Source organism: Megalops cyprinoides, chromosome 24 (assembly GCF_013368585.1).
Source record: "Megalops cyprinoides isolate fMegCyp1 chromosome 24, fMegCyp1.pri, whole genome shotgun sequence".
Lineage (NCBI taxonomy): Eukaryota > Metazoa > Chordata > Actinopteri > Elopiformes > Megalopidae > Megalops > Megalops cyprinoides.
The window spans coordinates 3,328,040-3,341,826 of record NC_050606.1 but is presented as its reverse complement, the minus strand read 5'-3'; the positions used below and the strand labels follow the sequence as shown (position 1 = coordinate 3,341,826).

Genomic DNA, 13,787 nt, shown 5'->3' with positions numbered 1-13,787 from the left:
GCGGGACTCGCTGCACTCCAACCGCTCGGGCCTCCCGACTGATTAACGTTACGAAAGCGGAAAAAGCTGCAGCTGCAGGCTCCCTGGTGGAGGAGAGCGAAGAGATCACAGGGCCTGCAGCCTGAGCATCAGACTGTGCGTTTCCACCACTGTTTAACCTCTGGCTTATGTCTTAGTGCTGCTGCAGATCTGCCTTTAGAAACCTGAGGTTTTCTCAGGAGTGTGCTTAGCACGGTCTTCCCTTGGCAGCGTTAGCAAGCCCACTGATCCCATCTGTGACGCAGCGGGTGGTACTCACAGTTCCGCCTGCGAGTACTTCTCCCGCGATCCGTTCTCCACTTTGATTGGTCCATCCATCAGGTCCAGTCCTTGTTCTGACAGCTGTTTCAAGGCACTTAGCGCAGCCTGTGGGAGAAAGGATGCGCGCACACACACGCACACACACACACACACGCACGCACGCACGCACGCACGCACGCACGCACGCACGCACGCACGCACTCACGCACGCACGCACGCACGCACACACACACACACACACACAGACAGACAGACAGACAGACACAGTTAGTTCAAAATGCTACATTGTTTTTCAACCCCCCGAATCTTGGGGGAAAGCCAGTGAGAATGGGGAAGACTCCACTCTCCTGCCTCTCTCCATGTCCTGGTGGCGGGAACAGCGATTAGACCAGTAGAGTTGGAATCAGAAGTTCGGAGATTCGAGACCCAGGTGGGGCCCCGCTGTTGTACCCTTGAGCGGGGTACAAAGCTCCCCAGATTACTGGTGCGTGCTCAGCAAATGCCTCTGAATACTAGGAGGAGAACATCACCCCCCCAAACAGGGCACGTGTTTGGTTTCACTCTCAGTTTTGGTAGGACGAACACCCCATGATGCTATGGGGAATTTTCTGTTTGTCCTTGAGAAGGACCCCTTCGACCGCGAAATTCACAGCACTTTCACTTACTGCCCATGCCATCGTCTCTGAACAAGTGAAGGTGGGGTCTGGTCTCGGCCTGCTGCTTCAGGCAGCGGTCTGCCAGTGCCCTGCAGTGTCTTCTAGGTTTTAAGCTAACGCGCACTTTGAAAAGGCTTATCCATTTCACGGTACAGTCACTACAACCCAAGAACAGTTTCCTGTGCAATGGCATGCATCATTAAACATTAGCTGGCATTAGGCATAAAAAAAATTGAAAATAGTTTTGAATTATTATCGCACTGGTAAAAAAGCAGTGCTTCTTTCCTGTATTTTGCCACTTTCAGTTTTTTCATTAAGATTTCATTTTAATTTAGGGGTTCAGGATTAGGGTTTAGGGGTTCCTAGTTATAATTGCATAGAATATTTATTTTTCATTTAGCTTCATTTAACGTGTTCTACCAGTTTCACAGAACAGTAAAGCTGTAAAAACATTCAAAAGATTGAACTCTGTTAGACAGGCTCTGTTAGAGTCCACAAACGGTACTATAGGACAGGAGAGGTTTCCAGGGAGATCCTAGTTTCCCCAGAGTTTTACTTCCTAACTGTTTTCAGGTCTGAACGGTGTTGGTTCTTGGATAGGTGGGGGGATATTTTTACCGTAAGGAACATCTGAACTGAACAATGGGCGAACACTCCCCTGCTTCTCAGGTTCACAGCAGTTACAGGAGACTACAGTATACGGAAAATCCCAGCTGACGGTACTTTTCCCTCAAACATTAGTATGGGAAAGACTGATAGTGACAGCCTTGCACTGATTTCTGGGAACTGCTGGGAACTCCCTAAAATCACCTCGCTGAGGAGTGAGTGGAGAGAGTCCTTGATTATTTTACATCAGGAACATTCCAGAACTCCAAGGGCATTGAAGTGTGACATCACAGAGGAGGCGGTGGCCACTCACCTACTCCAGACTGCAGCTACTGGTTTTCCCCCAATGTCAGTGTGAATCAGGACAATGGCGACAAAGTAGGGAAAGATTGTCCAGAGGCCATCTGTATGTCACCAGTTCTGTGACAGCACTTGACCCTTGCCTATGAATGAACAAACATGCTTTGCGTCTTCACCCCTAAATATAACAGACCAAGTTACACGTACTGCACGTGTCCCGGATCACCATTAAATATTATGAAAAACTGTTCCTTGGCCTTAAGCTCAGTATTTCGAAACAAAATAAAAAACTGGTTGTCGTACATGTGAGGTATATCAGGTGGAGGTTTGAAAGCTGGGCTTGAGAGCAGCCCACGACCCCTGCCCCCCTGAGTAACTCACTACACCTGAGATGCTTCAGTAAATATCCTGAGGCATAAAGAAAGCATGGCAAATATAAGCCATACTCGCTTTCTGTGCCAGGCACAGAAAGCACACGAACTGAGTTATCGCTAAGATCAAGATAACCAACGCAATTCATCCAGAGCATGAAGTTTTCATCGGTACAGACCCAAGGTAGCAAACACGTTTCTTTTCATGCACTGATCCACTGAGGCCAGCAATAACGATCAGTGCCCGAAGGCTGTTCTGCAGTTTTATTGGTACATTCCAGGGTTTTAAGTGTGCGCCAATAAGAGCATCAAAGACGGGACGTGTCAGGAGTCCAGGACGACGCGTTCCAGAAAGGCCTCCTCTCTCACAGGAGAGGGGCACAGTTTAACAGACCCTGCTCAGTGCATGGATTACAGTCACGGATTACACGGCCTCAGCAGCAGCATTATGGATGCGTTCTGACCGGCAGCAACTCGGGAGAATCCAGAGAGAATACTATGCTCGAGAGAGAGGGAGAGTCACGCTGATCTGGGAAATGCCAGGGATGTTTTGGGATATTATGCTGTAAGAGGTATGACAAGGATAAACAGCATTAGTTATAAAATGTACTGTATGCTGTTCCTCTGTGCGGTGTTGGCATTAACATGTTGGCCGTAGGTATTTTCATTTATTTAAAAAAATGGCTGTGCACTTGAATTTTGTTCTGTTATATCATATTCTTCTGTCACAAGTTTGAAGGGTATTAAATACAACTGAAGTGCACTGTACATATACACACATACACACACACAGAATGAGTGGGTCGGAGTGGGTCTACCCCTGACAGTGGAACGTTTCAGAGAACCCGATCACTGGCCGCCTCTGTCTGGCAAACTTCCTGTGATGTCACTAAAGAGTTCCACAGACGGCAGTATTTCCCTGATCAGATACGCAGGTCCGTCCGCGCTCTGTTGATATGGCGATGAGATGGACTCTCTGGTTGGTCAGGTTTTCAGCTTTTCCTTAAACAGTGGGCAGCGGGAGGTAGGAGGCGTAAGACGGATTCCCTCTGGTCTCCATCCGAGAGAGACGGAGATAGCCAAATCAGGACGGAACAAGACTGCAAAGGTGAGGGCACCTGGCGGGAGTGTATCGCTGCTCAACATCAATCCCCAACCCCACCCACACAGCCACGCCCACACTTTCCTCTCCATTCCTCTCCACAATGCTCATCACGGCTCAGACTCTGCCGACTCTGAAGATCACCCTAAAGATCACATTTAAATTAAAGACAACGGGAGAAAAGTTGCACACCTTTAGCCCTCAAAGGCCTCTGCTAGCCACGGACTGTGGGGGAGGGCTGAGGGCAATTTGCAAAGACAATGGAAGGGCTATATGCAAATGCAGCGATGATCGCCGTCGACAAGCGGCCGTGTCATTTCTGCAAACAGCGGAAAGACCTTCTCTGTCATTCTGCCAGCAGTGTCTCCACTCCGGGTTGGAACGCAGCCAGCTCAGGCTCATTTGGAAGAACAAACCAAAAAAACAAGATTACTTTACATAAAACAACAGTCAAGACGTTTTTGCGTTCTTCAGCGTCCTGTAGGCAGGGCTTTGAAATTAAATCATGAACTCGGTAAGCGCATTCCTTCACTACTAACATAAGCTTTTTGGTAAGCTTATTGCTGGCACAGCTCCCACATTTTAGAATTAACATCTAGCTAAGTGCACAGAGCGCAGAGAAGCTAGCAGGGGCGACTCAAAAAAGGAATGCTGTGGTCCTATGCAGAAGAAAGAAACAGCCAAACAGGCACTTCGCCGTCAGCTAAGAAATATCCCAAAACCCAGGCTCTAATGAATGTGTTGAAAGGTGAAATAAACCGCGTAGGTGATACTTTTCTATAAATCACTTCAACAAGTATCATTGCACAACATGAGATTCTGAGCAGCCCATTCATTGTGAAGGGAAATCATGAAGACTGGGAAAACTGACAGACAGGGTTACAGCCGCATCTCAGGTCATTGAAGTGATATGGTCCATAACGCAACAATAACAGTAAGTCTGAACACGAAATTATTATATCTAGTTATATATTACGTATACCTTTTTACATATACCACATTACATCTTATTATTATACATACTTATTTACTATTTTCATTTCCCTTGCTCAGCCATGGCTCAGGATGGAAGTGTTTAAATGTCAGTCCTGTTTGAGAGCCAGACAGAAAGGGTTTCCTAAGCAAACAGAAATGTTTACAAAACGTTTTATCAAGGTTTCACCAATACCATGTTGACATATGTACAGCGTGTTAGCGACCGATTCAGCAAGACCACATATTCCTCTGAAACATTTCCTCTCATCACCAAGGGGGAAAAAAAAACACCACACACGCGCGTCAATCATCGCCGGTGACACTGACGCGGCAGAATGATTCCTGTCACTCTCCGTATTTCCGCATTGTGTTTTCAGACCTCATCGCTAAGGCATCTGCTTTCACACACCGCATACCTACATTTACCTTAAAAAAGAAAATTTCACACTGTCCAGTGTATGTTTTGAGAAGCGCCGTGCTTCGTGGGAATGGATTTGTGTAAAAATGAAAGAAAACCTCTTCTTAAATACAAGCCTATGATGTGTGGTCTCTGCTTCTCCCAGCTCCAGGACAGAGTGGCGCACTTGATTCAGTTATCAAATGTTCCGTTTCACCACTCGCTTAGTGATGTCCGAGTCTGAGACACGAGACAGAAGCTGTCAGAAACTGACGGGAATTTATCAAGCTGTACTTCCAAAGACGCTCCAGCTCCAAGATGGCAATAAAAGGTGCATACTGTACTGACAATATTCAGCAATAACAACTTTTAAAAAACCCCACAATTACAATAACCCCCCGTCGAATGTGAATGGAAACAAGCTGAATAATTAAAAAAAAAACGAGGTGAAAGTTTCTCCTGGTCGGGGAGGAGCGCTGGTGCCAGCAGTGTGTTAGCGCTCATTACGGTACGCGGAGGCCGATCCCTGTGATTAACGCTGACGGCAGGGGCGTGCACAGAGGGTAAACGGTAAACTGCGTCACGCACCCCCGTTACAGCGCGGTCCCACGGTCAGCCCTCCCTGCCCGGGAAACTCCAGCGCAGCGCAGACGCTGTGATAACACCGCAGCTGAGCCCAGGGCTGGCTCATCGCTCAGAATGTCCTCCTTTACCGGAGTCCGGACCCAGGGGGCCGGGGGGGGGGGAATGACTCCTGTCGCCCCCCTGAGGAAGACGCTCTTCCCCAGTAAACACACAGCTGTGTAAACAGCACAGAGTGGACCACGTGTGCCGCTGGATCTCCTGTAAGACGCCCGCGGGGACTACAGGCTGCTGGGCAGTGATTTCGAGAAAGACACAGGCGTAGGGGAAACGAGATGCCTCACGCATTTCACAGAAATATGCGCGTGAGTCGGAAGAAGGAAAAGCCAGAACCCGCTAACAGCACAGATAACCAAAGCAGTGACTCCCCCTCCTCCACTGGGAAGCAGATTATCAGACACTCAACAGGGGTTGGAAAAGCAAGGACCCAAACTTATACGCGGGTGACATCAGCTGCCGTCAACACCTTACGCACCATCCATTCATAGAGCTACGCATTACGAAGGAATTCAGGCTGAGTACTTCATGGCTAAGATCTTCATAGACTGCCTTTAACACTCCTTTTATGGAATATTTCCTAATGGCCATCACAGACAACTCAGCTGATTACACAATAACTGTAATAATCTATGTAATAAATAATTTTATTCATCCAGAGAGATTCCACACCGGTTTGCTGAGGGAAAGACAAAGTGACTGTGTGTGCTGGTTCGAGTGAGGACCACACTCCACCGGCGTGTGGATGTAAGACGACGAGCTCGTTCCCCGGGAAGGCTGTGCAGTTTGTTCTCTATTCACGTATGCTGATTCTTGAAATCACAGAAAAACAAAGCACAAAACTTCCACTTTCGTAACGTCATCGCCTGAATTAAAGGACAAACACCACAGGCTGGAACTGGGCCTAACTGGGCAAATGCTCCACATATGCTGAGTCTGAGAGGGAAAAAAAAAACCTTACAGTAAGGACAACGGATAAAGCATACCTAAAAACAGCCTCTTTGCTAAGGCTGACAAACCCTGCTTAATTCACACTGGTTTAATGAGCAGATTACAGACACTCAGATTATGTTTTAGTGGCAAGTAATCTGAGTGTCTCCAAACCTAGCATCTTCAGTGAGAGAGAGGCACAGCTGATTAAATGCCTCACAAAACATGAAAAACTAAACTATAACCCCCTTCAAAATGGCAGACTTCAAAGCGCTTGGTCAAAAAACAGGACATTTTCTGAAAAGGTACGCGCTGTCAGCGCCGTTAGCGCGTACGGAGGTGTGAAGCAGCCCTTCCCGGACACGGCCACATCACGCCACACCGCTGCCTGTCTGTGCGGGCACCCGAGGCCCCGCCCACACAGGGATGACCCGCTCGGTAATGCGGCCTGCTCCCAGAAGGAGACAGGTTTCCAGCACTTCTGTGGTGCGCCTGACAAAATAACTTCCACCGATTTCGCTCAGTGAACATCCAGCTGTACAAACCTGGTAGCACGTCGAATGAAAGCTCCGCAAGTCGGCCAGGACACAGGCGTCTGGCAGGCAAATGCAACGACAGTAGCAACATGTAACAAGACTCCTACTTACAGTGGCTCCACTATCTGTTCTAAGGTCTCTGTGTGAGTCCGGGGTCCAACCTACTCCCCTCGCTGAAAAGTCCAGTGGGCGACATACAGCCTTTCTGTCAATATGTTACCACTGTCAAAACAAACGCTGCCAGATACAGCGCTGGAAAACACTGACCTCTGCCTTAGGTGTGTCACTCGCATATTCGTACAATCAGATGAAGGCATGGCGAGGGAAGACACCAAAAATTAAGAAGTAATCTATATCAGTGTGTGTGTGTGGTCATTTCTTTGTCAACGACAGCATGGATTGACTGTACACATCCTGTCCCCGTACTGTCGCTATACTTGCTGTATGCACTTTTGTAAGTCGCTTTGGATAAAAGCGTCTGTTAAATAAATAAATGTAAATGTAAATGTAAATGGATGGTCCATACATTAAACAAACTTCACTTGAGAGCATGTGGGGGGGGGGGGGGGGGGGGTAGAGAGACAGAGAGAGAGAGACAGAGAGAGAGGGAAAGATGGACAAGGAGAGAGACACACACACACACACACAAACACACACAAACACACATTCACAAAGAGAGTGAGAGAGAGCTGGAGAGGGAGAGAGGGCGAGCTCAGGGGAGAACAGGCCATCCTCGTACACGCATGAGATCTTCTGTTTGGATGGGCTCACACAACGCAGCCCCTCTTGATTAAATAACTGGACAAACACAAGGAGTTAGAGGGGATTAACGAGTAATTAATTAAGCAACAAATAAAATAATCCCATCATGTCTGCTCCGGCAGAGCTGCACTATTCAGTGTATTAATCATTAATTACATCACCTTAATTTGAGAGCAAGGGGATTTTTCATGGACTATTTAAAAACCTGGAAGGTGTTTTTCACTGCAAACACACGGGTTCGAGTGAGCTCCAGCTGGAGCTAACTGGACTTGAATATTATGTAAATTATGATGACAAAAATTTCAATTACATCATGCAAAAAAAAAAAAAAACACCCAACATTAATTGACAGCCACAACAAGAATTGTGATTTTATCTCGTGCGCTTCTACAATTTCAAATGTATCACTTCAGACAGATCAACAGCGCTTAGGCGCTTCCCTAATAATACGACAAGCGGAAGCCGTACCTGGTCATGGCTAGCTTCAATGGAGTTCCCGATGCCATGAAAGGTCATGTGCACAGGGGAGAGGGTCAGGTAGGTCATGAACTCTTTGCCGTTTTGCCCGTCGTTGTACTGCACCTGTGTGAGGAAGAACAGGAGTGTGTCGACTTCACCAGGTCAAGACACCTCATCGCACCAGATCATCACGGCAAACCGTGGAGCAGACACGTTCTTAACTGGACAAGAATGCCTGATCAGTTTAACACCTACCTAAATGAAATAAATATTTATTTGACAAGCCAGACAAGCAGATATCCTTTAATCACGATAAAAAAACAGCATACATACATATTACCAATTTACCAAAGTAATCAATTATAAAGAGTATGAAAGGGCAGTGTAGCACAGTGGTAAGGAGCTGGGCTCCTAACCAAAAGGTTGCTGGTTTGATTCCCACTGGGGCACTGCTGCTTTACCCTTGGGCAAGGTACTTAACCCAGAATTGCTTCTGTAAATATCTACCTGTATAAATGATAACATGTAAAACTGTAACCTATGTAAGTCACTCTGAATAAGGGTATCTGCTAAATGACAATTATGTAATGAGAGCCAGCAACTTTCTGGTTAGAAACCCTGTTTTACTATGTACATTCCTGTACACAACTTCAGACAAAACAGAACATAATGTAACATAACGTAATCCTGTCCTTTAATTAGATCTGGCTTAATGTTCTGGGATCAATCTAGTCCCTCTTGACCCGAGTCCACGCACAGTAGAGACCCCTCCAGAAGGTGTTCTGAGGTCAGCTACGGCAGAGATCCCATGTTGGTCTCATCCTCTCTGTCCTCACAGAGGACACAGAAGCTGTGTTACGAAACAGTGTTTTATAACACTGTGATGTAAATACATTGTTCTTAGGGAGACAAACAAGAGCTGTCATTCACTCCTCCAGACATAATATACCCATGTAAATATCCAGCACAGTGATGGTGGTTTTTGGTTAGAGGGTTTGTGAATAGCACACACAAATACTTTATGTGTGGCAAAACCCACAGCACAAAAATTAAATAAAAAAATTAAACATGCAAATCAATGTTAAGTATACTACTATGCAGCAATTAATTATTATACGTACATAATGGATACGTCGCTTAAATGTACAGCGGGAAATACATACCTAGCAACTGTAAAATCACCTTAAACAGTTAAAAATCTCAACTAATTACTAGAATATTTGCCAGTTGCCAAGTTTTTTTTCCACCAACTAAGAAAAAATACTTCCAAAATGTAAGAAACACAAGGTATAATTTTCTCTCTTGCATTTCATGTTTTGTGGCCTGTGTTTCCAAGAAAAGAAATAAAGGACTTTTAAATCTTATTATGTAAAGTATTCAGAAGCAACCGGATAGTAAAAATAAATGAGCAGTAAGGACATGTTCAGTTGTTGACATCATCTGTCACGCAGACAGCTGCCCTGTTGGGGGAATGACTGGTCTTTATGGAGATGGATGGAGTATTAAAAAATCGTACTCCTTCCTTGAAGACACAGCGAGACGCAGACTTCATTTTTCAATCTTTTAGCACCCCTCAGGTCACAGGTCAAAGGTCAGTGTGAAAGGCTTCTGATAGGTTTCTGTAGCTACAGTTCTTATCTTTGCTGATGCATGGGTTTGGATTTTAATCCAACTTTACATAAAATATTCTCCTCACTGCTCCCTCTGCTAATCCTCAAGTTCAACAGACAAATGGTTCAACGGTCAAGCTTAGACAGACTCCTGATGAATGACTTGTAGTCTGTCTGAGCAGACTGATCAAACTGTGCATTTTGAAAGTCTCCTTTTTAATCAGGACATGACGATCGTCACCACTGTGAAAGCCTGCACTCGTCTCCAGCCAAGGACCAATCAAGTGGCAGTTTCCGTGGAAATGAGCAAAGGCCCTCGTTCTCAAGCACAATCTCTCTTTCGTTGGAACATAACGTTTTTCTCTGCTCCAATCCCCCCCCCCCCCCCCCCGCAACTCTCCAACATTACAGGCAGAGTTAATCCAGATCCTTCTCCTGCTCTCACACTCCTCTTAAAGATGTAGGCTGCTGTGTCATTACTGTAGGGTCTGCTGTGGCATCTCTGAGCAGTGAGTTTTGTTATGAGGAACAGTCCTCCACTGTTTTTCTGACCTTAAAAGGATTTGTTTTTATGTGATTTTAGGTTAGAAGCCAATTGAATTAAATTAGTATTATTGTGAAGATTACACTGGAAAAGGAGTGTTTTTATTTGTGTATTCTGCACTAAGGCCCCCTCCCGGACCTCAGTGTGGGTTAGATTCCTTTACAGAGTAAAATTACTCAAAATCCTGTTCTTGTCACCATTCACTCATATACACACACATGCACGCATGCACACACACACAATCACACACCCATACGCGTGTACACACTCACATGCACAGTCACGTGTACACGCGCACGCTCACACACACGCACACACACAGGACCTCTGGACCAGCAGAGCTGCATGCAGTGGCCTCACCTGGAAGCCCTGCACCCGGGCCAGGTAGTCGAGCTGCTGGGAGGGCTGTATGGAGGTGCAGGCCTTGCCCTTCAGGCCCATGGCCTCAGCGGTGGGGGACGTCCCGTTCAGCAGCAGCTCGCGGGCGATGGCGGCCGTGCTCCCGCCGCCGCTGTAGTAGGGCCCACTCGGCAGGTAGCTCAGGGGCGCGCCCGGCCCCGCCTTGCACCGACTCGCCTCCATCTCCTGGTACATGTCCGGGGACAGGTGGAGTATGCCCTTCTGGCCTGGGGGAGGGGGGAGGGGGGAAGGGGGGAGAGAGGGAGAGGGGAAAGGAGCTGCTCACCTTTGGATCCAAACAGAGTGGTTTGGACACACACCTACGCTTCCAACAGCACTGTGGAGCAGTGTGCTGGGTAAGAAACAGGGCTACTGAACAGAGGGTTGCAGGTTCAAATCCAGCACAGGACACCGCCTTTTCTGCACTTATCGGGATACTATTTCCTGTTTATTTAATTTTAAGGTCTTAAACAGTCTTTTCATGCAACTGATTAACCTGAGAACATGGTTCAGCTATCTGGACACCTGTTGCTCATAGGAAAGGTAATGTGAATGTTTCCGGAAATACCCAGGTATATACATTTACTGCACTATATCACTATTAAGCTGTTCCAATCCCTGTCCAAAAAAATCTTTTTAACAACGTGTTTTCTGTCAGAATCTATTATGCAGGATTTCTCTCAATGGAAGCACAAGTGACCTTTGACCCTTCCAGCTCAACAGCTGATGAGTGCAGCTCTGAACTATGAGGGTCAGACAAATGACTGTCTCTTCACCTCGTAATTGCGTTTGCCACACAGAGCACTTCCTGGAATCCATGCAGGCCTCAAGCTCTTCTTCTGAGTCCATGACAGTCTCCCTAAAGCATGTAGATGTTGCTTCTACCACACACTGAGCACCCCTGACAGGTTGAATATAAATGAGAAAGCACTCACTGTTACTTGTGGATTCGGGGAAAGCCGCCTTTTGTCCGTTCCAGCCTTTGTTATCCATTAGCTGTGAAATTAAACATGTTGTGAAATAGAAACTATTAAAGAATACGAAATATGAGAAAATATGAAAGAAAGCATGAAACATGAGATGCACTGTTGAGAAACCATAATTTTTCAGCTAATGCCATCTTCCATTCAAGGGTCCAGATCCTACTGCTCTAGTTACAAGGAAGTTTTATGAATGTGTTTGCTTGCCTAGCTATTTAGCAAGCAGGGGTAGCATGACTGACAGAGAGTGACCGGCCGGTTGGGACTCGTTAAACCTGAGTGTCCCTCACTAAGGGCAGACGTAGGAGCTGACGGAGACCTGCTCTGGGGGGCTCTGGGCCGGGGGCGTGGACGCTCTGTACCCCAGCTGCTGCAGCATAGCCTCGGCGGCGTGCCGCTTCGCCACCTTCTTATTGGGCCCCGTTCCCGTGGCAACCTCGCTGCCCACCTTCACCTGTGAGGACACACACACACGCGCGCACACACACGGGACAGCATCTGAGTCTCTCATCTGCACAGTGCACTTCTGTTTACAGCCAAACTGAGGCACGCTGTAAAGGTTTATACTTTCAGACCAAACTTGCAAGTTTATTCAGAAATTGTACACAGAGTACCCATACAGTTCAGATCCCTCTACTGTCGAACTGTTATCTTATGCACTCAGAGTTGGTACAGTATCTTTCACTGGCTGGGTTACCTGCCTTACTTGGCTGTGATTACCTGGGTGTGCCTGGCTGATTTTCCTTTGTGTGTAGCTGGGTTACTGGTCTGTGATTGGATTATTTGCCTGTCTATAATAGGCCACTTGCGTGTGATTGGCTGGCGGTACCTGCATGATGAACTCTCGGCGTCGGGGCATGCCTCTCTCAGACAGCAGAGTGTACTCCGGCTCCTTCTCCTTCTTCGCCTGCTGGATCTGCGCCAGCCGGCTGATCGGGTTCATACCCTGCCCGTACTCCGGACCCGCCTGCTGGCATGGACACATACTGTTACCTCACACAGAGCTGTTACCTCACACACCGCCTTTACCTCACACACCGCTGTTACCTCACGCACAGCTGTTACCTCACGCACAGCTGTTACCTCACACAGAGCTGTTACCTCACGCACCAATGTTATCTTGCACTGTTATTTTACTGTTACTTTACACATCAATGTTACCTCACTATTACCTCATCAATGTTACCTCACATACTACCACACATGCTACTATGACATCACACACTTCTGTCACTTCACAAGCTACTCTTACCTCACATACAATTGTCGCTTCACACACTTCTATTACGTCACACAATACTGTTACCTTACACGCTACTATTACACCACATGCTACTGTTACCTCACACGTGACTGTTAACTCAACTCCACTGTACAGCAGATGTGCAGTAAGCTGCCTGTTCTTCTATTTAATTCAGTTAACAGGGGAAGCACTACAGAGCTGTGGCTGTGTAAGAGCTACTTTTTCCTTTCAGCGTGACCTTGGTCTAGACTGTAGTCTTAGTTCTCAGGGTGGCTTTGGCTGTGACGTTCCTCACGGGTGTGGCTCTTACCTTCAGGGTGGTTTTGGCTGTGACGTTCCTCACGGGTGTGGCTCTTACCTTCAGAATGGTTTTGGGGCGCTTCTTGAAGTGCAGTTTGGGCTTCTCCACCACAGGGAGGAAAGGCAGCTTCTTCAGGTCCTGCAGGACGGAGAGCGCCGCCCGCTTTTTCGAGAGCTTCTTACTGTTGCCCTCTCCCTCGGCCGTGAACTCGCCCACCGTCACTCGGGTGACGAAGCTCTTCATGTGCGGCGGGCCACTCTCCCTGAGGACCTGGGAATCGGGGACACGGGGGGTCAGACTTCCTGACACTCCCTGGACCGTGAATCAGCTGTCATCACCGTGTGAACAGTCAGCATCAGCACAGCACCTCAAACTCAGCACTGAAGGGTGTCTAGGGTGGCTCTGTGAGAGCTAAACCCAGGAAAAGCATCCAGTTGTATGTTTACAGCATTTATTAATATACCTTCAATTGACCTGCTGACCTGGTGTGTCCAAGTGCAAACTCGCCCTGGATGTTATTTTCCAATACATATTGACTTTTCTCGTCAAATTAATTTAAAGCTCCGTGTTGCTGTGGATGTAACGTTACATCCCATATGACAATTTTAAGGTGGAGGAATGGTGACACGGTGGATGGCCCCCTGTACACTGACGTTTTTATTCATTGGCACTGAAAT

The 13,787-nt window shown here is 47.1% G+C and overlaps 1 protein-coding gene across 2 annotated transcripts in view; it reads right to left on the bottom strand.

The window, feature by feature from the left end:
* The window catches only part of LOC118770863 (double-stranded RNA-binding protein Staufen homolog 2-like), a 28,182-nt gene that overhangs the window by 936 nt on the left and 13,459 nt on the right, over window positions 1-13,787 (bottom strand). The window contains exons 8-14 of one of the 2 annotated variants that reach the window (XM_036518614.1): window positions 13,168-13,380; window positions 12,396-12,536; window positions 11,886-12,020; window positions 11,522-11,582; window positions 10,548-10,813; window positions 8,043-8,156; window positions 299-405 (exon numbers count right to left, since the gene is read on the bottom strand). In XM_036518614.1, the coding sequence (XP_036374507.1) occupies window positions 299-405; window positions 8,043-8,156; window positions 10,548-10,813; window positions 11,522-11,582; window positions 11,886-12,020; window positions 12,396-12,536; window positions 13,168-13,380 (1,037 nt within the window). The remainder of the gene's footprint in view (window positions 1-298; window positions 406-8,042; window positions 8,157-10,547; window positions 10,814-11,521; window positions 11,583-11,885; window positions 12,021-12,395; window positions 12,537-13,167; window positions 13,381-13,787) is intronic. The other variant, XM_036518615.1, reaches the window with a different exon arrangement.